Source organism: Oncorhynchus mykiss, chromosome 5 (assembly GCF_057628025.1).
Source record: "Oncorhynchus mykiss isolate SJ-2025 chromosome 5, ASM5762802v1, whole genome shotgun sequence".
Classification (NCBI taxonomy): Eukaryota; Metazoa; Chordata; class Actinopteri; order Salmoniformes; family Salmonidae; genus Oncorhynchus; species Oncorhynchus mykiss.
Window position 1 is genome coordinate 55,399,511 of NC_143026.1, and position 27,747 is coordinate 55,427,257.

The 27,747-nt window shown below is 45.7% G+C and overlaps 1 protein-coding gene across 2 annotated transcripts in view; it reads left to right on the forward strand.

Annotated features, from left to right (window-relative positions):
• Positions 1-948: 948 nt before the first annotated feature.
• The window catches only part of LOC110524032 (coiled-coil domain-containing protein 50), a 37,336-nt gene continuing 10,537 nt past the window's right edge, over positions 949-27,747 (forward strand). The window contains exons 1-6 of one of the 2 annotated variants that reach the window (XM_036977829.2): positions 1,472-2,078; positions 9,464-9,526; positions 16,127-16,256; positions 22,019-22,109; positions 22,882-22,984; positions 26,284-27,261. In XM_036977829.2, the coding sequence (XP_036833724.2) occupies positions 2,030-2,078; positions 9,464-9,526; positions 16,127-16,256; positions 22,019-22,109; positions 22,882-22,984; positions 26,284-27,261 (1,414 nt within the window). In that variant the 5' untranslated portion in view covers positions 1,472-2,029. Of the gene's footprint in view, positions 2,079-9,463; positions 9,527-16,126; positions 16,257-22,018; positions 22,110-22,881; positions 22,985-26,283; positions 27,262-27,747 lie in introns of both variants that reach the window. The other variant, XM_090235186.1, reaches the window with a different exon arrangement.

Here is a 27,747-nt window from a genome sequence, read left to right on the forward strand (position 1 = left end):
CTGTGGCATTGTGTAATGTGACAAAACTGCACATTTTTGAGTGACCTTTTATCGTCCCCAGCACAAGGCACACCTGTGTAATGATTATAGTTGAATCAGCTTCTTGATGTGCCACATCTTTCAGGTGGATGGATTATCTTGGCAAAGGAGAAATGCTCACTAACAGGGATGTAAACAAACATTTTAGAGAAATAAGCTTTTTGCAACATTTCTGGGATCTTTTATTTCAGCTCATGAAACATGGGACCAACACTTTAGACGTTACTTTTATATTTTTGTTCAGTGTAATATAATTTACTTTAGGGAAAGCTTATCTTCCCCTAGTCTTATTGACAAGTTTCCTACGCAGTGGCAATTTTAGTATGTAAATCTTGGTGGGGCAAACTCCTAAAAAAAGTTTTTATATGCATTCCAGCAAAGCCACTACACAACACTAAACAATACATTAATTGCACTATAACGGTGACAAACGGTGCCCACAAACTGTTAGGACCTACATAAAGCTGTCCTAAGCAACAACAAAAAAAGAGACCATATTTGTATGCAGCTTTATTAACTCAATGATTTGTATTTTTTACATTGTTTGCAAACTGATGTGAGACACGTATTAATGCGAAAATAACATGCGAAACAGGCAACCCCACGAACAATAACATTATGCGATTGTTATTAGGCCTACACTTGTAGTCTAAATTGTTGTCAACGCACGCATCGGTCTGGGCCACTCATCCTCCCTTGTCTGGAGCTTCTCTGTAAACTGGTCATCTCTGTATTCCTGTCGCAAGACCAACTGGTTGATGCTTATTTATAAAAACCCTCTTAGGCCTCACTTCCACTATATGAGATACCTACAGCAGCCCTCATCCTCCACATACAACACCCGTTCTGCCAGTCACATTCTGTCAAAGGTCCCCAAAGCACACACATCCCCGGGTTGCTTCTCTTTTCAGTTCGCTGCAGCTAGCGACTGGAACGAGCTGCAAGGAAACACTTAAACTGGACAGTTCTATCTCGATCTCTTCATTCAAATACTCAATTATGGACACTCTTACTGACAGTTGTGGCTGCTTCACGTGATATATTGTTGTCTCTACCTTCTTGCCCTTTGTGCTGTTGTCTGGGCCCAATAATGTTTGTACCATGTTTTGTGCTGCTACCATGTTGTGCTGCTGCCTTGTTGTGTTTCTACCATGTTGTCATGTTGTGTTGCTACCGTTGCTGTGTTGTCATGCGTTGCTGCCATGGTATGTTGTCGTCTTAGGTCTATCGTTATGTAGTGTTGTGGTGTCTGTCTTGTCCTATACTTTTATTTTGAATCCCAGCCCCCATCCCACAATGAGCAGGCCTTGATTGTAAATAAGAATGCGTTTTTAAAACGTTTGCCTAGTTAAATAAAGGTTAAAAGAAATACATTCAATTATCAGACTTGACCAAATGTAATTGTTCCCTTCAAACCATAACAATTTTGAGCATATGCCACCCGGTTTCCTGTCAATTGGCACATTTTTCATGCAGCAACGTTAAATAATGGTGGTTATAACCTATCGTTTTTTGGGGCATGTTGTAATAATTGTGATAGGCTTACGTTTTGCCCGTACCGTACCGCATGACTTTTACTCCTGATATACAGCCAGGGATGTAATAGTGGTTATGCTTGTGTAATTGTGTGTGTGTACGTTGAGCGAACGCAATATCTCCTCTATACTCTTTCATCCCTTACATATTTAACCGTGAATGATTTGGCCCGCCTGCTATCCGTAGCTGGACTCTTTTCATTTCTTCCTTCCCTCAGCTAGCTAGCTCGCTAATCAAACCCACAGCTGCAGAACGGAGGAAGACGGGAGGCTCGCTCACCAAATCTGACTGGCTAGCCACAGTGCCGACAAGAATCAAAGGGACACCCGTAATGTTAGTACCGGAATCACCAATGGTTTTTATGACAACAGACGGTCAGACTCTGCTCTGGTAACCTTCGGCACATCGCGGAAGCATAATTCAACGGGAACGGCTTTGACACGTCGCTGACAACATGGCTGAGTTTCCCATCGATCAAAACAAACTGCCTGGAGTAAAAGAAGGTAACGTTTGCTGGCGAGCGTGATCTATTCAACGTTCATCTGTAGAACTAGCCTCGTGTTTAGACCTACTTGTTACCAGGTGGTTGTTTTCCACATTTCAGGTGTCAAGTGCGTGCATCTGTTTGTTTTGTTAGCCAGGTAATAACGTTACAGTATCTCGTTTACAGTACTAGTACTGTACTGATGTTATGAGGGCATCAGTAATGTTACTGTTCGAATCCATGCGTGCCAGTGTAACTAGCTAACGTTCGTTATGTTTTATTTGCTATCTAGCCTGGTGCAGATTTTTTTTTTTTTTTTTTACTGTATCCGGGATTATTTATAAAGCTACTGTAGATATCCCCCGTTGTTAGCGTGAGCTTTTAGCTGCCTACCTGGCAGCCAGCCTAGCTAGCAGATTGTGACGCGGGCTAATGTGACGCTCCATTAGGGCAGGATAGGTACTGTTTGGCGTAGCGCTGAGTATTTTCGACCAACCATATTAACTTGGCGATAGTGTCTTCATTCTCGATTTGGCCAAACACGTATCTTCTGAAATGCGTATGTCCAGTATACAATACAGTATACAATACATTTTAATGCTGACAAAGATTTTGAGCAGATTTGCACTTGGATCGTTTTTTTAATTTAGAAAATGTTCTGTTAATAAAATATAGATTTTTTTTTTAAATCGAGATTTTAATCTCTCCATTAAGTAGCTAATACAACAATGTGTCCTCTTGTCTATTTCAAATATTCTCTCATTGATCAAGAGTAGACAGATGAGTGTCACCATGACATGCAGCGTTTGGGGTGGACTCACCTTTGTCTTTTTGTTTGTTCTTCTTCTATGGTGGCGGTCCGCAAACAAACGTTTAAGGTACATGCCGCCACCTACTGTGCTGCAGTGTGTGGTCAATCACGGTTACATTAGCTCTACACTCAGTGGCCAGTTTACACAAATTGTTTGCTCCTACAGATCATAAGTGGCTGTGGCTTGCTATATAAATCAGGCATTCAGTTACTGTTCGATTGAACGTTCGCGTGTGCAAAACGAGTGACTTAAGGAACTTTGAGTGTGGTATGATTGTCGGTGCCCGGTGCACTAGTTTCAGTATCACAGAAATGGCTGGCCTCCTGGTCTTTTCATGCACAGGCGTCTACGGTTTACCGGGAATGGTGTAACAAACAAAAAACATCCAGTCCTGTGGGCTTGTTGATGAGAGAGGTCGATGGAGAGTGGCAAGAATCATGCAAGCTAACAGGTGGGCCACACAGGCAAATAACCCGCAGTACAACAGTGGTGTGCAGAACAGCATCTTGGAACGCATAACTTGTTTGTCCTTGTCAACGATGGGCTGTTGCAGCAGACAACCACACGAGGTTCCACTCCTATCAGTTAAAAACAAGAAGAGGCTCCAGTGGGCACGCTATCACCAACACTGAACAATTGAGGAGTGGGAAAAACATTGCCTGGTCTGACGAATTCCGGGTTCCTGTTGCGTCATGCTAATGGAAAAGTCAGGAAGTGGAGTAAGCGGCTTGAGTCCATGGCCTTATCCTGCGTGGTGTCAACGTGTGGGGAATGTTTTCCTGGCACACGTTAGGTCCCTTGATACCTATTGAGCAATGTTTGAACATTACAGCATATCTGTAGCTGTTCTGGACGCAAAGGGGGGTCCGACCCCGGTACCAGATGGGTGTACCTAATAAACTGTGTGAATGTGAGCTCAAAGTATTTGGACAGTGACACATTGTTGTTGTTCTGACTCTGTACTCCAGCACTTTGGATTTGAAATGATACAAGGACTGTGAAGTTAAAGTGCAGACTCCACTTTAATTTGAGGGTATTTTCATCCATATCGTGTGAACCGATTTTTAGGGGACCAAAAGTATTGGGACAAATTCACATGTGTATTAAAGTATAAACAAGTTAAGTATTTGTTCACATATTCCTAGCACTGCAATGACTACATTAATCTTGTGACTGTACATTCTTGGTGGATGCATTTGCTGTTTGTTTTGTGCCCAGTAGAAATGAATGGTAAATGTATTATAATTTGAGTCTAATAATAGAATGTTTCTAAAAACGTCTACATTAATGTGGATGCTACCACGATAATTCTGAGTTGATTAATCATGAACAATGAGTGCGAAAGTTACAGACCCACAAATATCATACCACCAAGACATGCTAACCTCTCACCATTACAAAAGTTTATTCGAGTTCAGTCGCAAAAACCGCCAAGCGCTATAATGAAACTGGCTCTCATGAGGACTGCCACAGGAAAGGAAGACCCAGAGTTACCTCTGAAGCAAAGGATTAGTTCATTAGAGTTACCAGCATCAGAAATTGCAGGCCAAATAAATGCTTCACAGAGGTCAAGTAACAGACACATCGCAACATCAACTGCTCAGAGGAGACTGAGTGAATCAGGCCTTCGTGGTAGAAATGCTGCAAATAAACCACTACTAAAGAACACCAATAAGAAGAGACTTGCTTGAGCCAAGAATTCTACAGCGATACTCCATCCCATCTGGGTTGCGCTTAGTGGGACTATAATTTGTTTTTCAACAGGACAATGACCCAACACACCTTCAGGCTGTGTAAGGGCTATTTGACCAAGGAGAGTGGAGTGCTGCATCAGATGACCTGGCCTCCAATCACCTGACCTCACCCCAATTGAGATGATTTGGGATGAGTTGGACCGCAGAGTGAAGGAAAAGCAGCGAACAAGTGTTCAGCATGTGTGGGAACTCCAAGACTGTTGGAAAAGCATTCCAGGTGAAGCTGGTTGAGAGAATGCCAAGAGTGCGTAAAGGGTGGCTACTTTGGAAAAATCTAAAATATATTTTGATTTGTTTAACGCTTTTTGGTTACTACATGATTCCATAGGTGTTATTTCATAGAAACATTTAAAAAATAAAAACCCTTGAATGAGTAGGTGTGTCCAAACTTTTGACTGGTACTGTGTATATATACCTAAATCCCACCTGTCTCGGTCACTAAGAATATTTGAAATAGAGAAGATGGACAAGTCTAAATGGAATCCTTGGGACCTCCCAACTCTGCCATCACCCCTGTTGAAGTTGACATTTAAAACGGTTAAGGATTATGGTTGAGGGTTAGGGCAGTACTATTCAAACTTTTTCAGCGAGGGCCCCATTTTGTTTTCTACCAGAATTTCTGTTGACCCCATGTTTAAAAAATAAAAAAAACATTTTATGAAAAGAAGCCAATAAATACTTTTTTCAAAATAGTTTAAAAAAAAAAAAAGTCTCATGTTGTGTGTTGTCTCATACAATCTGTTCTCTTAATTTTTGTTCCCCGCAACCCTTCGAGATTATGACCCCGACTTTGAATACCACTGGGTTAGGTTTTAGGGTAGGGACGGCCGAAGGATCCCGGGTTAACACTAGCCTAGACAAGATGGCAGCATACACATTGTTGAATTACTTAATGGAGAAAACATCTCATTTATTTTAATAGCGGTATGTTGACAGAAATATTCCATGTCAGTGTGCAAAACAATCCCAATGTTTCCTCAAAATGGCCTAAATGTTATTCAGAAATGTAGTGGTGGAGAAATCAGAAAGCATACCGCTTCCCTAAAACAATAGTACGTTACAGCTGCTGTGTGGCCACTGGACAGATCCCGGGTTGGATATCTCATGCACGTTTCCTGTTCCTCTGTATGTTTTCAATCTGATCGGAATGGAGAAGTGTAACGAACTCTTCCTGCGTGTGCAAAACAGCTGTTCCAATCCAACTCCTTCGAATTTTTGCGATGCTGGTCTAGAAAAGTGCATGATGGGAGAACGTGCCTTTCCACTGCTCTGCGGCTGTCTCCATAGCACCATCCACGGGATTCATTATGGTCATCGGAGATGGTTCCATCCCTCCCCAAACCCCCATTGGTTAATCTCTCGTTTTATAGATGACAAGGATTCATATTCACGGGGGAAAAAAATAACTTATTTACATCCTTAGTTAGCCCACACAGTTTCTTTCAAAACTAGACCCAAGTGCTGCTAGACGTGCAACTTCTGCACATTTCGGTGTAGAAAACATCTGAACTTATGATCTGGTGATACAATTAGGCTAGACGTCAGCCACCCACTGCCAGTAGCAGATGGGAACATGGTTAATTACACATTTATAATCACAGCTTACTTGTATCCTCTAACATAGTCACAGTGCAGGGAGAAAATATGTCCACCACAGATAAACAGAAGGGGCTTAAGTACAGTTTTACCCGGCTTATTAAACACATGCGAATGTTCCTCAGCAAACATTTGCCGTGCTTCACCCTGAGAATGTTCGAGATCAAAACAGACCCTACGGTAGCAAGGCTCTGCACAGGTCTATTGGACGCATGGAGTTAAAATGCAAAAAGATATTAGCATGTCTGTTTTGAATCATCATTTGCTTGCTGAAGGTCGAGTGATTTGAGATGGCTGGTGCATACAGTTGTATGAAAGGGATTTAGAACATTCCATGTAGTTGATTGGCTGTTCAGTAGGCCTAATGCCAATTATGGTTTGTTTGTTTGCTAGGACAGACTTTTCGGGATTAGGGTTAGCCTACGTAATCTGTCTGATTTCCCCCCCTTAATGGTTTTAAAATAATGACGGTAATCATATGAATATCCATATCAGCATTACTGATAACACTAGCGACCGTCAGTTAAATTCTTGTTCAAGTCCTGCACAAGCGAAAACAGGCTACAGTGCATGTCTCCCAAAGACATCCACCCACCTGTCGGACATTTAGGATGTCTCAAATGGGACCCTATTCCCTACATCGGGGTTCCCCAACTGGCCCGTGTGCATCATTTTATTGAGGGTTGAAGGAATTGTTCGTAGAGCTCTGAGACAGGATTTTGTCGAGGCACTGTTCTGGGGAAGGGTACTTAAAAAATGTCTGCAGCATTGGAGGTCCCTGAGAACATAGTGGCCTCTTCATTCTTAAATGGAATAAGTTTGGAAACACCATGACTCTTCTTAGAGCCAAACTGAGCAATTGGTGGAGAAGGGCCTTGGTCAGGGAGGTGACCAAGAACCTGATGGTCACTCTGACAGAGTTCCAGAGTTCCTCTGTGGAGATGGGAGAACCTTCCAGAAGGACAACCATCTCTGCAGCACTCCACAAATTAGGCCTTCTATGGTAATGGCTAGACGGAAGCCACTCCTCAGGAAAAGGCACATGACAGCCCGCTTGGAGTTTGCCAAAAGGCACCTAAAGGACTCTCAGACCATGAGAAACAAGATTCTCTGGTCTAATGAAACCAAGCTTGAACTCGTTGGCCTGAATGCCAAGCGTCGCATCTGGAGGAAACCTGGCACCATCCCTACAGTGAAGCGTGGTGGCAGCATCATGCTGAGGGGATATTTTTCAGTGTCAGCGACTGGGATACTCGTCAGGATCAAGGGAAAGCTGAACGGAGCAAAGTACAGAGATCCTTGATGAGTGCTCAGGGCCTTGGACTGGGGCGAAAGTTCACCATCCAACAGGACAACGACCCTAAGCACACAGCCAAGACAATGCAGGAGTGGCTTCGGGACAAGTCTCAGAATGTCCTTGTGGTCCAGCCAGAGCCCGGACTTGAACCCGATCGATTGAACATCTCTGGAGAGACCTGAAAATAGCTGTGCAGCGACGCTTCCCATCCAACCTGACAGAGCTTGAGACGATCTGCAGAGAAGAATGGGAGAAACACCCCAAATACAGTTGTGCCAAGCTTGTCGCGTCATACCCAAGAAGACTTGGCGCTGCCAAAGGTGCTTCACCAAAGTACTGAATACTTATGTAAAAGTGATATTAGTAAATTAGCAAATATTTCTAAACTATTTGTGCTTTGTCATTATGGGGTATTGTGTGTAGATTGAGGGGTTCTTTTTTTCTTCATCAATTTTAGAATAAGGCAGAAATGTAACAATGTGGTAAAGGTCAAGGAGTCAGAATACTTTCCGAAGGCACTCTGTTTGGGTCAATTTGAAGTCTACAAATTATTTTAGTATGTTCCAGTCCCCTGACCATCCGCTCAAGACAAAAATCGTCCTGCAGCTGAATCTAGTTGTCTTCCTACATAGTGTACTACTTTTGACCAGAGCCCCATGGGCCCCGTTTTAAAAATAATAATATATAAGTAGTGCACTAATATAGGGAGTACGGTGCAAATCAGGATGCAGCCCTAGATTTCCTCCATTAGTTTCACTCTCTCTCTTTTCTACCCCTGTGATTCTTCTTGTTCTCCATCTTGATTTGCCTTAAACTGTAGCACTTTGCTGTTTCACAACTGCTTTGCCTCAGTCTGACGGTCTGAATGGTTTTTGTTAGCCTTCCGCTGACTATTTGTTTGGAAGCTGCTGCTTCCCTCCTCTTCCCCATAAGCTCATTTTAAACTGTTTGCATGTCCTCAGCAAAAACGGCTGAATGTGTGCCAGATACTGCCAATAACAAGAGCATTGCTATTCTGATTGAGTGACATGTAGGAAGGTTCAGCATAAGACACTTTTGACTTTGCCATGCTGCTGTGCATTGGATGTGACTTTCATGTTCTTAGAAGATTTGATAAGTTGTTACTGGTTTTCCTGTGCGTTTTTCTGTATTTTGATGTATTGTAAAAAAAAAAATACTTTGATTTACCACAGCAAGCTTAGGCTATACGGCTCAGAAAAGGGATTCGCGGAGCCTAATTCAAAATGAGCTACGCTGTTGACTCAAACCAAAATCTCGGTGCCGCCGCTTGCTCAACCACAGTTCTACTTCATTCTGTTCTCTTTATTTACAGACCACTTGTCTTTCAGGGGCCCTGCTTGAGACAGTCTAGTTTAGCTTTTATTTTGTCTTTTTTGTCTTTTTTTTAGCTCTTATCTGGCAGATAAGGCTTGTAGTGCAGCAATCATCCTTTTTGGCCACAAAGCAGACAAGGACTTCCTCTCTGTCAGCATTGTGTGATCATTCAATGGCCTTGCCACTGCTCCATTTCATGCTGTAGTTTAGTCACAATAGCCTCCATCTGATTAGCTTAAGGTTAAACTGGGGGAGCTTGTTTAGTCTTACGTGCTCTGTTCAAGTTTCCTGCCCTTGATTGGGGCGACTGTTCAGTGTTTTCTGTAGTAGAACATCATGTGTGGGCGGGCACAATGTCTCAAATGTTCTGTGTCATAGAACACCACCAAAAACTGTTTTTCAAAAGGCCCTTTGGTGCGTTTTGGTCCTTCAGCTGTATCGCAAAACAAGAGACAACTTTTGTTGCAGCAGGAATGTGTCGTCTATTTTCACTACAAAAGTTAATTTTTAAAGTTTACCGATTTAAAAAAAAAAAAAAAAAATATTATTTATATTTTTTATAAACCTTCAGAAGAGCTCCCTAACCTTGTGTTCCTGTCTCTCTGTACAGTGTGTCGAGACTTTGCTGTGCTGGAGGACCACTGCCTGGCCCATAATCTCCAGGAGCAGGAAAGTAAGTATACTACCACTACACTTCAGGTTGACCTGGACATCCGCTTCTCCCACCCATCCCTATCGTTTCAGCTTGTACTGGCTGTTCCCAAAGCAGAGCTCTCAGTGCAACAGAGAACAGACCCCTATTTTTGAATGTGTCAAGTAAAGGCGGAGTGCTTTGGGCTGGGATCTGGGCTGGGCATTATTTGACTTTTAAGTCTGGATGCAGACAGTCGGCTTCATGCACATTTTGAAGTCTCATTTACGTCAAAGCCATTTACAATATATTGTCCATAATAGCCGCAACTATTTCATGCAAACTGCTCCTCCGGTCTAGAAAAAGCACTTTGAGCTTCCTTTGCAGCATATTTATTATAAAGTATTCCAAGCTCCCATTTTTGTCTTCTTTATGAGAATACAGACTATCAAACATTTTTTTCCAAATATTTAGAATTTAGAGAGGTCTAATGAATCCACAAGTTTTCCCTCAGAAAATCTGTCACGTCTGACAGCATAAAGCGCAGCGTCAGTGGAAGCAAGGCAGTAAGCAGCCATAAAACACAAGCCTAGCCACAGTTTGCTTCACCCAGCAGGCTTGGCACTGCAGGACTCCTGCTAGGCTGCAACCACAATAGCACTTTGGGGCTTTGGTGTGCGTTAGTGGGCTTGTTGTTTGCACACTGTGTCTGGATCACATTAATGCCCATCTACTGTAGGACAACAACACAGTCTAGTCTGGGTGGACGTTAGGCCAGCACAATCAGATTAGCAGGGATTGTGATGTCATCGGGGGGGGGGGGACACCTCATCCGCTTCAATCGCTCCGATGCGGGCAGTGCAGGAGCATCATGGCAAAGCTGAAAGACTGGCCAATAGTTTCTACCCTCAGACCATTGGGCTACCTTCTCCCCCCTGCTACTCCCCCTATGGACATTCCTCCAACACGGACATCCCCCCCAAAAACACACACGCACCGTCAACTCGCCCCCACACAAATGACAATCACTATTGTAGTTGTTAATATGTATATTTTTTTACATCACTCAATGATCATGCTGATGTTCCCCCTATGGTCATTCCAGCCCTGCAACATCCTCCTCTACCACAAGGAAATGTTTTATTTATTTGTTTTTATTCATCACGGCCACAGTTGTTGTTGTTGTTATGTACAGTCCATTTGGAAAGTATTCAGACCCCTTGACTTTTTCCCACATTTTGTTACGTTACAGCCTTATTCTAAAATGGTTTATTTTCCTCATACATCTACACACACTACCCTATAATGACAAAGCAAAAACAGGTTTTTAGAAATTTGTGCAAATGTATACAAATATAAAACAGAAATATTATGTTTACATAAGAATTCAGACCCTTTACTCAGTACTTTGTTGAAGCACCTTCGGCAGCGATTACAGCCTCGAGTCTTCTTGGTTATGAAGCTACAAGCTTGGAACACCTGTATTTGGGGAGTTTCTCCCATTCCTCTCTTCAGATCCTCTCAAGCTCTGTCAGGTTGGATGGGGAGCGTCGCTGCACAACTATTTTCAGGTTTCTCCAGAGATATTAGATTGGGTTCAAGTCTGGGCTCTGGCTGGGCCACTCGAGGACATTCAGTGACTTGTCCCAAAGCCACTCCTGACTGTGTGCTCAGGGTCGTTGTCCTGTTGGAAGGTGAACCTTCGCCCCAGTCTGAGGTCCTGCATGCTCTGGAGCAGGTTTTCATCAAGGATCTCTCTGTACTTTGCTCTGTTTATCTTTGCCTCAATCCTGACTAGTCTCCCAGTCCCTGCAACTGAAAAACATCCCCACAGCATGATGTTGCCACCACCATGCTTCACCGTAGGGATGGTTTGCCAGGTTTCTTCCAGACTTGGCAATCAGGCCAAATAGTTCAATCTTGGTTTCATCAGACCAGAGAATCTTGTTTCTCATGGTCTGAGAGTCTTTAGGTGCCTTTTGGCAAACTCCAAACAGGCTGTCATGTGCCCTTTACTGAGGAGTGGTTTCCGTCTGGCCACAACCATAAAAGTCTGTAAGGTGGAGTGCTGCAGAGATGGTTGTCCTTCTGCAAGGTTCTCCCATCTCCACAGAGGAACTCTGTAGCCATGTCAGAGTGACCATCGGGTTCTTGGTCACATCCCTGACCAAGGCCCTTCTCCCCCAATTGCTCAGTTTGGCAGAGCGGCCAGCTCTAGGAAGAGTCTTGGTGGTTCCAACCAAACTTCTTCCATTTAAGAATGATGGAGGCCACTGTGTTCTTGGGGACCTTCAATGCTGCAGACATTTTTTGGTACCCTTCCCCAGATCTGTTCCGACACAATCCTGTCTCGGAGCTCTACGAACAGTTCTTTCGACCTCATTGCTTGGTTTCTGCTCTGACATGCACTGTCAACTGTGGGACCTTGTATAGACAGGTGTGCTTTTCCAAATCATGTCCAATCAAATTAAATTACCACAGGTGGACTCCAATCAAGCTGTAGAAAGATCAAGGATGATCAATGGAAACAGGATGCACCTGAACTCAATTTCGAAGCTCATAGCAAAGGGTCTGAATACTTATGTAAATAAAATGATTTAATTTGTAAAAAATGGCAAACATTTCTAAAAACCTGTTTTCACTTTGTCATTATGGGGTATTGTGTGTAGATTGGGGGGGGGGGGGACAATTTTAATCCAATTTAGAGTAAGGCTGTAATGTAACAAAATGTAGAAAAAGTCAAGGAGTCGGAATACTTTCTGAATGCACTGTATATAGTGCTATTTTATATTGTTTTTATTACCATTTATTATTATATTTCACTTGCACTGCATGTTGTTGAAGCCTAAGATTTTCACTGTTCACTGCAATCACACCTACAGCCCTGTACATGTGACTATTAAACTGAATCTCATAGACTCTTCAACTTGTCCTTAGAAACCAAATTCTTGCCTGCGTGTTTGATTTTTAGATGAATGTGTCATCTTTGACATTTCAGTTTCTTTGTGTCTGCCCTTGGGTGTGTACTTGTCTGTGTGTGTCTAATCATAATTAGGCTGTGAATGTGTGTCGTTCATCTTTCAGTGTCGCCCTTTTTTTTCGCTCAGAAACCTAGGCTTTGAGTGAAACTATCTGACTGTAAGCACTGTCATTGGCTGCCTCCCAGTATTCATTAGGCCCCGAGGTGAAAAAGTCACCCTTCCCAGAATAGATGAAAGTCCAGGCCAGACATAACTACTACTTCCTACTTACTTCCACAAATAAACATTATCCCCCAGATGGCTGGGGATTATAGCCCTCGTGTCCCTCGGTAGAGCTGGGAAATATGGACAAAAATCCATATTGTGATAAATTGCCTGCAATTGATTCGATAACGGTAAGTTTCTAACAATGTGCACCTCAGTTCAAAACATAACATCCTTTAAACTCATGGCCGGCCCGCTCATTTAGGCAGGATTAGGGGGCCGCAGATATCGTATATGGTAGAAAGAGTATGTGGCCTTTTCTGTAGCCTACATTTTTATCTCCAGCCTGTATGACAATGTAATGAGACGGACACTTTTTTTACATCATGCAGGTTTCTCCGCTCAAATAGCCGGACCTAAATAGCGCCCAATCAACAACAACAAAAAATGTGCTGTCATGTTAACAAACAACATATCCTAAAAACAGGACAGGGCAAAGTAAAATGTACAATATGGAATGGACAATCGGGCTACTCAAAACTGCTGTCCATGAGTTTCATCCCTTGGTCTAAAATTGTCATTTAGTTTGTATCTGCAAATGTTTTACAAGCTGACCTTAGCGAAAAAGAAAGCGCTTCTGCATTTCCCGCTATGTAATCACATTACAAAAGGCGCAGGATAACTCCTGATAAAGTTGGGTTGCTGATGTTCCGCCAATTTGATTAGTCATAGGAATCGGGACTAATAAAGCCATTTACAACGGCCTGTTTTACAGAGGGCCTAATATGGATGGGCATTCATGAAATTCCATAACAGGCTGACAAGGTAGTCTACACCCCAGGAAGCACGGTCCGTAGGCAATGTTTTTTTTGTTGTTGTCCGGATCGGTGGTCGTCGTGTGTGTGTTTTAAAAAAAGAAAAAAAAAATGGTAGGTCTACCACAGATGGACATTCCTAAAATGACATTTCAGGCAACACTGTGGGGCAACTCCAGTCCTCTCGGGCCTAATTGGTGTCACATATTTGCCCCAGCTAACACATCTGACACTAATAATGAACTAATCATGATCTTCAGTTTAGAATGCAATTAGTTTCATCAGCTGTGTTGATTAGGGATGGGAAGTTACACCACTCCGGCTCCCGAGGACCCTGCTGTAGGCTATACCTCAGTAATCACGGACTGATGCTGATGCCTTTTTGATCTTTTTGGGTCTTATCTGGACTGGCCTTTTTTTTTTTTTTTGGTGCAGTCGGGACCAGCCTTGATTTCCAGTCCAGACCAAATCTGGAACAGTCAGACATTATTGTTGGTTCATATTTTGTCTGGTCTGGACCAGCCTTGATTTGGCCCAAACATGGACATCTATAAATGACATATTTTCAACTTTCATTCAGAACAGAAAATTAACTTCATTAAAACGTCCAGAAAATACGTATTCGTTCAGAACCTAAATTGAACCTAGCTTAAACGTTTGGAAAAATACATATTTTAGACGTCTTTTCAACGCCATTTTGCTTACGGGGACTATTCTTGTAGGGGCAGGCAATTTTTGGTCTTGCTTAGAGTGACAGTACGGCCAGGACCGGCCCTGTTTAAACTACTACGACGACAAAGTCGCAACAAACACAATCAATGGCTTTTCAACACAGAAATTCTACACTGGATGATAGGACTCCGTTATCCATCCATACCTCAATGTGAAGAGCCTATGGATTCTGTTTGGGTCGGTCCTTGTATCAGTCCTCCGCCCTCCACTGCTATAGTGCGTCACGACAGGGCGGGTCCCCTCTTTGCCACAGCAACCGTTCTGGTTTTAGCAGCCAGTCCATCTGCGTGTTCCTTTGTCCTGGAGGTCACTGGGAATTACTCTTTACACGGCCTGGCTGTCCCCTACATTGCACAGTGTCATCCTCACTCTAACCAACAGATGACTACTACCCCACGACCAGCTCTGCTTAACCAAAACATTTGGCATATTTGCATCTGCAGCAAGAGAGGAACTCAAACAACGGGTATTTTGACTCGGAAGGCCTCGAGGAGGGATTGTTGCACGCAAGGCTTGGTTCACTCAACAGAAGAACTGTCGAGTGCATGGCTGTCATGGTAGGATATAGAGCCTATTGCTTTAAAACCCTGGTAGAACCGTCATGCACCAAAAGACATGAATGGCCTTGGGTTGAGATAATAAATAGGCTTCATTCTGAAAGCATCCGTCATGCCTCTTAACCCAGGCAGATGGGCCAGCTAGGCCTGACATTTGGTCTCTCCATCACATTAGTCCTATAAACTTAAGCTTTGTTTATGCCTCTGAAGGATTCCCCTTTTCATTGTCCAGCATCACTGTCCCATGTGTTCTTTGTCATTGTCCAATGCTGTCTGGTCCTCTTGGATGCCAGCCACAGAGAACTGGTAGAAGTAGCCCATACAGAAACTTCATTTCCCAGGCTACGCTGTGTATAGACTTAAGCTAGTTGTAGTGTCTTAGACCAGATTGTGGCCCACTGATTAGGAGGATATCAGATCTCTCAAGTTGAGTTAACAAGAAGCCTTTATCCTGTGTTCTTAGAAATTCAAGATAACAGCAAACTGTGGTTTTACCCGGGAGGAAAAAAATAGCATTGAACGTCACAATATATTTTGTTCTCTGTTGTCGTGTGTTTGCCCTAAAAAAAATTGAGGCACCGTAAACCCACCACACAATCGATCAGCATTGTCCTAAAAATCGATGTCAGTCTATTTCTCTGGTGATCCACTGCTTCCCAGCTTGTCACCGCAGCAACTTCATGGAGCCTCTAGTAAATAGTGGCGTAATTTGGTCTTTTTCACATGAAGCCTACGAGTGGATCAATAGCCAGTCCAGTGGAGCTGAATGAGTAGCAAAGGAGTGAGCGACGCTCCTTCACACGTTTTGGGCTGGGAGTGCGTCGGCAACGAGGATTTAGAGCCTGCCCTGTTCGAGTCCACGGCCCTGTCTCGTCACGTGCAGCCACTCACAGCCTTGGAATTGGCAGCTCTTCATCAAGTTGATCCAAGCGGGCTAGTTCGTCATAGCCAAGCTCAGTGAGTCACAAAGCGTCAGTGTTTTTAACCCCTCTCGTCTCGTCCACAGAGTGAACTCTAAAACAGCCCTTCTACTCCTCAAAATGTATGTCCAAACTGTTCGCTAAATAAACACACTCAACTCCAAGTACTTGCGTCCCAGTCCTGCGGTTTAAAAGGCACCAAAACAAATAAACCCGAGGCTTGTGACTGATGTCGTCCATCTTGTTCCTCAGCGTTGCAGTTTGGCCAGATGAACTGAATGTCGGTCTCAAATGGCACCTTATTCCCTACGTAGTGCACTACCTTTGACCAGAGGGTGCTGTTTGGGGAGGCAGCTTGCGAGAGCAATTCGTGTTCATGCCTTGATTGTGTACTAGTCAGCATGGTGTTTGTTTATTTTTTTGTCCTTTGCAGTCGAGAGCCACTTGGCATCCAACGTCCACAAGAGCCGTCTGGTGCAGCAGGACGTAGCGTTGGCCAAGCAGCTGCAAGAGGAGGAGGACCGGAGGGCCCAGGCCAAGGCCAAGAGACAACACCGGGACATGTGAGTGACACAGATACTATAATAAACCGGGTAGTTTGGGTCTTGGATGCAGATTGGCTGAAAGCTGTGGTATATCAGACATTATAAACTGGGTGGTTCCAGCCCTGACTGCTGATTTGGCTGACAGCCATGGTATACCATGCATTCGGAAAGTATTCAGACCCCTTGACTTTTTCCACATTTTGTTACGTTACTTTACAGCCTTATTCTAAAATTGATTATATAATAAAATGAAAAAATTATCACATTTACATAAGTATTCAGACCCTGTACTCAGTACTTTGTTGAAGCACCTTTGACAGCATTTACAGCGTCGAGTCTTCTTGGGTATGACGCTTGGCCCACTTGTATTTGGGGTGTTTCTCCCATTCTTCTCTGCAGATCCTCTTAAGCTCTGTCAGGTTGGATGGGGAGCGTCGCTGCACAGCTATTTTCAGGTCTCTCCAGAGATGTTCGATCGGGTTTGTCCGGGCTCTGGCAGGGCCACTCAAGGACATTCTCAAATCAAATGTTATTTGTCACATACACATGGTTAGCAGATGTTAATGCGAGTGTAGCGAAATGCTTGTGCTTCTAGTTCCGACAATGCAGTAATAACCAACAAGTAATCTAACTAACAATTCCAAAACTACTGTCTTGTACACAGTGTAAGGGGATAAAGAATATGTACATAAGGATATGAATGAGTGATGGTACAGAGCAGCATAGGCAAGATACAGTAGATGGTATCGAGTACAGTATATACATATGAGATGAGTATGTAAACAAAGTGGTATAGTTAAAGTGGCTAGTGATACATGTATTACATAAGGATACAGTCGATGATAGAGTACAGTATATACGTATGCATATGAGATGAATAATGTAGGGTAAGTAACATTATATAAGGTAGCATTGTTTAAAGTGGCTAGTGATATATTTACATTTCCCATCAATTCCCATTACTAAAGTGGCTGGAGTTGAGTCAGTGTCAGTGTGTTGGCAGCAGCCACTCAATGTTAGTGGTGGCTGTTTAACAGTCTGATGGCCTTGATAGAAGCTGTTTTTCAGTCTCTCGGTCCCAGCTTTGATGCACCTGTACTGACCTCGCCTTCTGGATGATATAGCGGGGTGAACAGGCAGTGGCTCGGGTGGTTGATGTCCTTGATGATCTTTATGGCCTTCCTGTGACATCGGGTGGTGTAGGTGTCCTGGAGGGCAGGTAGTTTGCCCCCGGTGATGCGTTGTGCAGACCTCACTACCCTCTGGAGAGCCTTACGGTTGAGGGCGGAGCAGTTGCCGTACCAGGCGGTGATACAGCCCGCCAGGATGCTCTCGATTGTGCATCTGTAGAAGTTTGTGAGTGCTTTTGGTGACAAGCTGAATTTCTTCAGCCTCCTGAGGTTGAAGAGGCGCTGCTGCGCCTTCTTCACAATGCTGTCTGTGTGAGTGGACCAATTCAGTTTGTCTGTGATGTGTATGCCGAGGAACTTAAAACTTGCTACCCTCTCCACTACTGTTCCATCGATGTGGATAGGGGGGTGTTCCCTCTGCTGTTTCCTGAAGTCCACAATCATCTCCTTAGTTTTGTTGACGTTGAGTGTGAGGTTATTTTCCTGACACCACACTCCGAGGGCCCTCACCTCCTCCCTGTAGGCCGTCTCGTCGTTGTTGGTAATCAAGCCTACCACTGTTGTGTCGTCCGCAAACTTGATGATTGAGTTGGAGGCGTGCGTGGCCACGCAGTCGTGGGTGTACAGGAGAGGGCTCAGAACGCACCCTTGTGGGGCCCCAGTGTTGAGGATCAGCGGGGAGGAGATGTTGTTGCCTACCCTCACCACCTGGGGGCGGCCCGTCAGGAAGTCCAGTACCCAGTTGCACAGGGCGGGGTCGAGACCCAGGGTCTCGAGCTTGATGACGAGCTTGGAGGGTACTATGGTGTTGAATGCCGAGCTGTAGTCAATGAACAGCATTCTCACATAGGTATTCCTCTTGTCCAGATGGGTTAGGGCAGTGTGGTTGAGATTGCATCGTCTGTGGACCTATTTGGGCGGTAAGCAAATTGGAGTGGGTCTAGGGTGTCAGGTAGGGTGGAGGTGATATGGTCCTTGACTAGTCTCTCAAAGCACTTCATGATGACGGAAGTGAGTGCTACGGGGCCGTAGTCGTTTAGCTCAGTTACCTTAGCTTTCTTGGGAACAGGAACAATGGTGGCCCTCTTGAAGCATGTGGGAACAGCAGACTGGTATAGGGATTGATTGAATATGTCCGTAAACACACCAGCCAGCTGGTCTGCGCATGCTCTGAGGGTGCGGCTGGGGATGCCGTCTGGGCCTTCAGCCTTGCGAGGGTTAACACGTTTAAATGTCTTACTCACCTCGGCTGCAGTGAAGGAGAGACCGCATGTTTTCGTTGCAGGCCGTGTCAGTGGCACTGTATTGTCCTCAAAGCGGGCAAAAAAGTTATTTAGTCTGCCTGGGAGCAGGACATCCTGGTCCGTGACTGGGCTGGATTTCTTCCTGTAGTCCGTGATTGACTGTAGACCCTGCCACATGCTTCTTGTGTCTGAGCCGTTGAATTGAGATTCTACTTTGTCTCTGTACTGACGCTTAGCTTGTTTGATAGCCTTGCGGAGGGAATAGCTGCACTGTTTGTATTCGGTCATGTTACCAGACACCTTGCCCTGATTAAAAGCAGTGGTTCGCGCTTTCAGTTTCACGCGAATGCTGCCATCAATCCACGGTTTCTGGTTAGGGAATGTTTTAATCGTTGCTATGGGAACGACATCTTCATCGCACGTTCTAATGAACTCGCACACCGAATCAGCGTATTCGTCAATGTTGTTGTCTGACGCAATACGAAACATGTCCCAGTCCACGTGATGGAAGCAGTCTTGGAGTGTGGAGTCAGCTTGGTCGGACCAGCGTTGGACAGACCTCAGCGTGGGAGCCTCTTGTTTTAGTTTCTGTCTGTAGGCAGGGATCAACAAAATGGAGTCGTGGTCAGCTTTTCCGAAAGGGGGGCGGGGCAGGGCCTTATATGCGTCGCGGAAGTTAGAGTAACAATGATCCAAGGGCTTTCCCCTGGTTGCGCAATCGATATGCTGATAAAATGTAGGGAGTCTTGTTTTCAGATTAGCCTTGTTAAAATCCCCAGCTACAATGAATGCAGCCTCCGGATAAATGGTTTCCAGTTTGCAAAGAGTCAAATAAAGTTCATTCAGAGCCATCGATGTGTCTGCTTGGGGGGGGGATATATACGGCTGTGATTATAATCGAAGAGAATTCTCATTCTCACATTTGATTGTGAGGAATTCTAAAATCAGGTGAACAGAAGGATTTGAGTTCCTGTATGTTTCTTTCATCACACCATGTCACCATGTCATAAGGCATACGCCCCCGCCCCTCTTCTTACCAGAAAGATGTTTGTTTCTGTCTGCGCGATGCGTGAAGAAACCCGTTGGCTGCACCGCCTCGGATATTGTGTGTAGACTGAGGAAATGTTTTTCTTTAATCCATTTTAGAAATAGGCTAACGTCACAAAATGTGGAAAAGGCGAAGGGGTCTGAATACTTTCCTAATGCACTGTATATCAGACCGTATACCAACGGTGTGACCAAACATTTATTTTTACCGCTCTAATTACATTGGTAACCAGTTTATATAGCAATCAAGCACCTCTGCGTTGTTCCTGAGAACAGCCCTTAGCTGTGGTACATTGGCCATATACCACACCTCGTGCTTTACTGCTTAAATATGCCACACCCCCTCGGGCCTTTTTGCTTAATTATATATCATTCGACCACGGACTCTACTACGACCATAACACGGCAGCAGACATTTGGGTGTCAAATGTAGGAAAACGCACTCGCATCCACACAAACTACTGCTATCTTAACCTAGCCGAAGGTTCTAGAGACACTCCTAGAGAACCATGATCTAACCCACACATTAACCCTAAAGTCCTAGACGCCACCGGTACGTATGAGTCGCACACATACCGTATTATACACACCGTTTACATGATGCTAAACACCCTGCCACAGCCACATTTTATTGTGTCAGATGTGGAAGAAAGTGCTCCACTTTTCTTTTCTTTTTTTTTGGTGCCAAATATGCTGGCTCATGCCGCAGTGAAAGTTGTGCTCCGAAGTGAGTCTTCCTCACACGCTCACTAGCAGCAGGGCAGCGCCCCCAAGAGAGAGGCCAGATGCTCTGCTGCGCATACAGCCCGGCTAATGCTGCTTGGCATGCTGGGAGCTCCTGCTGCCATCTTCTCTGCCTTTGCCCAGTGTGTGTCTGTCCCTCTCTCTCTCTCTCTCTCGCCCCACCCCCCACTTTTTTTTGTAGGCTGTTTTGTAGTGATGTGGGATAAAATCGATAGTTACATAAAATAATGTTTATAGGCAATATGTTTTGCGCTAGTTGGCTGTACCTGCACCAAAACTAGTATTTCAGTTCATCAGCACTTTATTTCCACAACAAATCAAATCAAAACTAGTTCTCATGGCTCTCTCTTGTCCCTCTGCAGCAGACACGTGGTGAGCAACATATTTGGAACGTCGAATCGCAGTAAAATCACAATGCATATAGAACCGCAATCCATATCATATCGGCATCTTAAGTATCGCAATAATATCGTATCGTGAAGTCCCTGGCAATTCCCAGGCCTATTGTCTCGCTCGCTCTCTTTACCCCATGCCTCGCTTAGCTCCTTTAGCCACACGGCTAGCTGTGGGTGTGTGAGGGGATGGCCTCTCAACGTCACTGCTGGCTTCGAGAGGGTGATCTGGGGAGAGCACGCCACAGGCGCTGGTAATACCATTTTTTGGGGGGGGGGCCCGCAGCCCGGCTGCCACCTCGGCAGTGTAATTCATAGCATCTATTTCCAATATGAGCATTTCAAGCAGGGTACCTGAAATTGAAATAGGAGCCGTTTTCTGAAGTTCAAATGGAAGTCTATTCATTTTGGTAATGCCCGTATACTGTTATTGGTAGTCTCCACTGTTTTCAAAGGGGGCAGGTAATTATAAAACAGATAAGAAAATAGCCTACATATTTGCATACTGGCATATTCTCCCGAATAATCAGTCAGCTCGGGTGTGAGCCGCCTGAGTCTCACAGATGCTGTGCTTCCGAATCGGTTCAGTTGACGAACACACGCGCGCGCAGGTCATTGGAGTGGAGGCTATATGCGTGACAGATCGGTAGCGAAGACCTCCCATCTGCCTAATCTCGGACCCGTCGTCGTCTGCCCTGGTACCCTGAGCCAACACGGCTACAGCTCAACGCGTCAACGATCGCAGCCCGACTGTGTTAGCCTAGCTGTCGCCGCCACATTGTGACAGGTCTCCTCACCGCTTTACAACACGGGATAAATCTGTCTTTCGTAATCCTGAACAGGCCGAGAGGAGGAAGACTGAAACGGAGAGACGCTATCGAGGTCGCGCTTGATTAGTCAATCAAATCGATTGTTTAATAAAGGCAGTTTTTTTTGTTGTTTTTTTTTACATCCGCAAAATGTCCAAGTGCTTCTACAGAAACCCGGCCCCAGACAGCAAGCAATGCAGATATAGAAGCACTAGCGTCCTTGTTGTGTTCTGTGAAAGCCCTTGTTTTTGCCACTAGTGTTATGGAGTGGGGTAGTGTGGACAAGATACAAATAGCCCTACTATCCATACAAGAACTTTGGGCAGGGTACAGGTTTTGGGGTAGTTGACTGTTCTGTATTTGCTTCTAATGTTTTGTCTCCTTTGTCTCTGACACACACACACACACACCTAGAGAGCGCAGCGACAATGAGATTGCCCAGGAGATACAGGAGGAATTGGTTCGACAGGCGGAGCAGCAGCGCAAGCAGGAGGAGAAGGATGCGGTAAGTGACACTACACCCACACCCAATCAACAGCTCTGGGGTGAAGTGTCCCTAGGTACAGATCTAGGATCAGCTTCCCCCTTTCCCTAATCCTAACCATTAACCGTTAGTGGGGGAAATGCTAAACCGACCCAAGATCAGGGTCCAGGGGAAGCGTCAACCTGCACCCAATCAACATGGGTGCACCCCCTCCACCCTACCCCCACTGTAGTATCGATGAGTCACCACAGGCGGGTCACCGGATTGGCCTATTCAAATCCACTGCTGGTGTTACACCCTGTACTTGTTTGTTCCACTTTACTGTTAGTAAAGCATGTCTAGCCTAATGGTGACCTCCTTGGCACCCGAACTGGGTTCAAAAACTATTTTGAGTCATTTGAAATACTTCATATGTGCTTGATTTTTTTTTTTAGCTTACCTGCTTCAAATGGAACCAATAGAATAGTCCCAAAACGTCACCCTGCCCATCCGGCGCTAGCCCCGGCAGGCTAAAGCAAACGCTAAAAGGTTTCAAATAGGCCTGTATTTGAATCCAGGTCTGACTGGCACTGTGCAGGTACAGGGCCATACTACGGATTCGTCATAGGCTACTTCTTCAAACCTTTTCATTTGTAATCCTCAGTGAAAAGCAGCTCATCTGTGTGAGAAATCCAGGATAAAAATAACAAGCGAGGTGTCAGCAGTTTTGAAGGTGTTTTGTTTTTATGTGTGTGTGTGTGTGTGTGTGTGTGTGTGTGTGTGTGTGTGTGTGTGTGTGTGTGTTTTTATCCAGGCCATCGCTCGTAAGCTGCAGGAGAAGGAGATGAAGGAGGAGAGGAAGCGACAGAAGCAGCTGGAGGCCAACTTTGAGGAGGAGTACTATGAGGATAAAGGAGGTGGGTCGAGCGCCCCCTGTCTGTTTCAGGGAGGGATACGGTTGGGGTGAGAGTGGCCGGGATACGGTTGGGGTGAGAGTGGCCGGGATACGGTTGGGGTGAGAGTGGCCGGGATACGGTTGGGGTGAGAGTGGCCGGGATACGGTTGGGGTGAGAGTGGCCGGGATACGGTTGGGGTGAGAGTGGCCGGGATACGGTTGGGGTGAGAGTGGCCGGGATACGGTTGGGGTGAGAGTGGCCGGGGTACGTGCACACACGCAGCCATTCACACATGCGTGTGTGTCAGGGTGGGTCATTATGGCGAGGGGTGGATTGGAAAGGTCATACAGTGTGTGTGTTGGTCAGGGATGGAGATGCACGAGGTGTGTGTGGAGAGGTGCGTGAGTTACTGTAGGGTTGATCTTTCGGACGAGGATTTAGGAGGGCTGTTTCATAGTTGACCTTGAGGGTGCGTACTGCGTAGGTACTAAGGTAGAAAAAAAGAGTCGTTTGTCATCGCTCGCTTTCTCTCTCTTGCGCACACACACACACACCCAGTGGTTTTGCTCCTTAGTGAGCCGAGACAGTGCTTTGCAGGGCTGCGGGAACAGCTTAGACTTGACTGCAGCAATAAGGCTCCATTTTAAACAGTTAGAAGCTTGCTGTCAGAATAATCAAGAGACTTGAAGGGTCTTTTTGGCAGTTAATGTTTGTCATAGTGGGTTCCAGCCTCCTCATCCCCCTGCCTTAAAAACAGTAAGACATTTGTCGTTAATCATTTTAATGTCTCATTGGGAAGTGTTGGTGGGCATTTTACCTTATTCACTGAGGCGTTAGTGGTGGAAGCTCTTTCAGGCCTCATAGCTAGAGGCACAGGTGTGTGCATGCGTGTGCAGGGGGTATTTTTAATTAATTGGTTTCTTTAATGTTCTTCACCTTCCTCCGCAGCTGGCGCTCGCACACACAGTGGGGTAGGTCGGTAGGCTGAGGTTTTCCTGCAGGCCCAGCCCCACCTAGCTACTTTTATTTAGACAGAAGGCAAGGAGGAATATTTGCCCAGGACCGCTCTCTATTTCACCTAACGATTGGATTAAATCTTCTCTTCAAAGTGATTTTCTTTTCTTTCTCTTTTTTAAAAGGAACAGAGAGTATAGTCAGGGATTTCGTTCTACTCTACACAAAGCTAAGGCTGTGGTTACAGTATATAGGTTAGGTGTGGACGATACACACACACACACACACACACAGGTTTTCCCTCCACCTCTGTGTTGACATGAACAGGGTTGAAGGGACGGTCACTGCTGTCTCGTCTTTCCACACGGATCTCTACTTTCCTAGTGATTGGCATTTTTCTGTATCCACAAACCGTCTCAGAGTTGTCGTGCTGATCTTTTTTTCCGATTTAGATTACACGGACAGGAGGGAGACCTGATCCTAGATCAGCACTCCTGCTCTGAGATGCTTTGTGAGTATAGGCCAAGAACTAAAGCCTCATATGCAGTACTACCCTGTGTGTGTACATGCTGTCTGGCTGAGCATTTTAAATCTCAAATATCCATACATACACACACACTCTGCCATGTCTTATCTCTGGCAGGTCGTGTGATTGGCTGCCCCTCTCAGGAAGTGAGGAAAGGAGGGGGCGCTGCCATGTTTGTCTTAATCCTCCAAATCGGGAGAGAAACGGTTGGTTTAACGCTCAGCCTCTTCTACGCAGATAAGCCATTGGAAAGAGAGGAGGGGAGAGAAGTGGGAAGGGAGGGAGAGGAGACCGAGGAAGGAAGGAAGGAAGACGAGATATCCAGGCTTTGCCTTTTTTTTATTAAGCCACAGAAATAGGCTAGAGAGAATAATTTCCAAAATGTTGCGTTTCAGAGCATGACAACCGCTCACCTTTTTCGGAATACTCGGTACCGACTTAGTTGGCTAATACATCTTCGGCAGATGACGGTGACCACAAAGTAGGCTCGATCCTCAAGCCACCATTGGAGAGCAGCCCAGGCTGAGGGCGGAACTTTTGTTTTTCAACAATGACTTTTAAATGTGTTTTAACGTAGGTTTGTACATTCCCTTGCCTCGCTCTTGTTTCAAAAGTTAAACATAAACAGTAGTTTCGGTTGACGAGATTAGCTTCAGCAACAGCTGCAGGATGGCCGACATTCCATTCAGCTGACGACAGGCTTTTTTTGGCCGGCGACCCCCACCATATAAAAAAGTGATGTAATCAAAGGCCGTTGTTTACTTTTTTTGGGGGGTGGGGGGGACGGCTATGACTGTATTACAAATCGGTCTGACTACTTTTGACAGTATTTCAATCTGAAGGAAGTATGGTTTGAAGTGACTGAAATGCATCAGAAAGGGAAGTTCCCGAAGGTCATCAGGCAATCATTTTGTGTGATATTCCGTGTAGAAAAGAACAGCGTCGTTGATTGTTCTTTTCCCTCCTGCCTGATATCCGTGCCTGGTCTTGTCCGTGCTGCCCTGCGCGGCTTGAGGGGAAACGGTCTGATCTTTCAGTGATGGGGCCATAATATTTTGTCACTTAAAATGTTCAGAAGAAGAAGCCACGTGTAGGAAGAAAACAGAAACCGATCTGCTTGTTACAACCTCATCTGGCGGCTACTGGTTCTTTGAACTAAGCATGAATTGTATTTATATATTTTTTCAAATCAGATGACCCCCCCCCCCACCCAATAATCGTCTGATTATTATTTTTATAGCTTTAAAAAAGCTGTTCAATTTCAAGTGCCTCCGACCACAGCTCAATACGAAGCTATCCGGTACGACACACTCCAAGAGGTTTGTCTGTCAAATGCCACGTATTACTATACTATGTCCATATTGTTCCATTGCTTTCTCGTGGATGTCACTCACTGATTGTCATAACATGAATGCCTGCATGTCATCCCTTCTCCCTGCCTGAGGTGCTTGGAGCAGTAGCTTGGTTTTTACCTCGGCTATAGATGTACGGGGATCGGCTAACTAGCCCTCCGTGTTGGCTTCAAACTTCCCATGATAATAACATCCCACTCTGCATTCTAACTCGGATCCGATTGTCTGGGAATAATTGGAGCCAAAATGGCACCCGTTTAATTATCAAACTTAAGTTTGCTGAAACTGTACGAAATATCCATGGCTCAACATTTTAAACATGCTCCATGATGGACCCTCACGGTCCTTACATGCAGGTGCTGTGACTTAACTAACCCTGTGTTCACTAACCAACCCAGTGTTTGCTCACATCTGCCATTGTCTTGTCCCATCCATCCATGTCTTCCTTCTACATCGACCCCCCCCTCATCCCCCTCCCCTCGGCCCAGCCATCCGAGCCCCTCTGGACCTGGATGACAAACCCAGGCGACCTGGTTCGAACTGCCACTCCCCCGAGTCGCATCCCCTTACCCCAGGCTCACGGCGCGACCTCTCCCCCGAGTACGTTTCTTTTGAGCCTAGCAGGACCAGATACCCCCCATACGACTCTGTGGAGCCTAGCACCAGTGGATGTTCCAGATCCCCCGAGCACCATTTAGAGAGTAGAGGAGGGGGTAGTAGGGGCAAGCATGGAGACCCATACCCCGAGGACCACCTCTCCAATAGCAGGGGGAAACGTGGGGGCAGTTACCCAGACTACCACCACCCCACCGAGGGTAGAAGTAAAGGGAAGGGGGGCCAGAGGGGCCGAGACCCCCAGGGGTCCCAGTCCACCTTCTACCCAGACAGCCGTGAGCCCAGGAGACACAGAGAGGAGAGAGGGGATGAGGGAGAGCGGGTGGTGAGGAGGAAGGAGAGGCCCGCCCGGCCGCCCCCGCAGTCCCACAACCCTGTGGAGAGAGACGAGGCCTGGGAGAGAAAAAGAGAGTGGGAGAAAGACCGGCAAAGGGAAGCCAGGAGAGACGAGGAGAGGGAGAGAGACGCACCAAGACACGAGGAGAGATCGCGAGGCGGACAGAGACATGGGCTGCGATCGCAAGACCAAGAGCATGGCCGAGACAAACACAGAGAAAAAGACAGACGCCGAGAGAGAACCAAGAGCAGGGAGCGAGGTCTTGATGAAGACTATTACGAGCCCATACCCAGCAGCCGGGCCTGGACTGTTGGTGGGGTGGAGGGCCCTGGGGATGAGGGGGGGCCCATGGCCAGGCTCCACTCTGGCCCCAGTGAGCTGTGTGAGGAGGAGGAGGAGGCCAGAAGGAGCCCCCGCGTGATGAGGGGGGAGAGGAGAGGTCACAAGGACCCTGAGGAGGGGCCCAGCATGGGCACGGAGCGCTCCTACACGCACCCCGCTCCCAGGGAGCCAGGTACGGCGCAATGCCGGGCCCATGGTCAACCGTGTGTGGTGTGTGCATGTGTAGCCTTGATTGGCCCATTGCTGGGAGCTGCTGGTGGTGGTTTTGGCTCCCTAACACAATAATTACTAATCATACCCTTATCTTCCTCTTCATCTTCTTCCTCTTCTTGGTGTGGTGGGTTTCTCTCCTTCCCGTATCTGATTTATCGTTATGGTGACGATTCCACTGTAGTGGAAGGGGGGGGGGTCGTGATTTGAGCTCAGTGGATTCTGTTCCATCGGGAAATGCAACATGACAGATGGTCCAGATAGAAATGTACTGTGTAGAACAGATATGATTCCATTATTTGTCAGCTTGTATACATTACATTTCTGTCTTGAACCTTCTAATTCTAGTCCACACGGGCTTCCGTCGGTGTGCAGTGTTTATAGCCCTACTCTCCACAACTGATCGAGTACTGGCATTGATTTGCCATCGATTTGTCCAAACACCTAT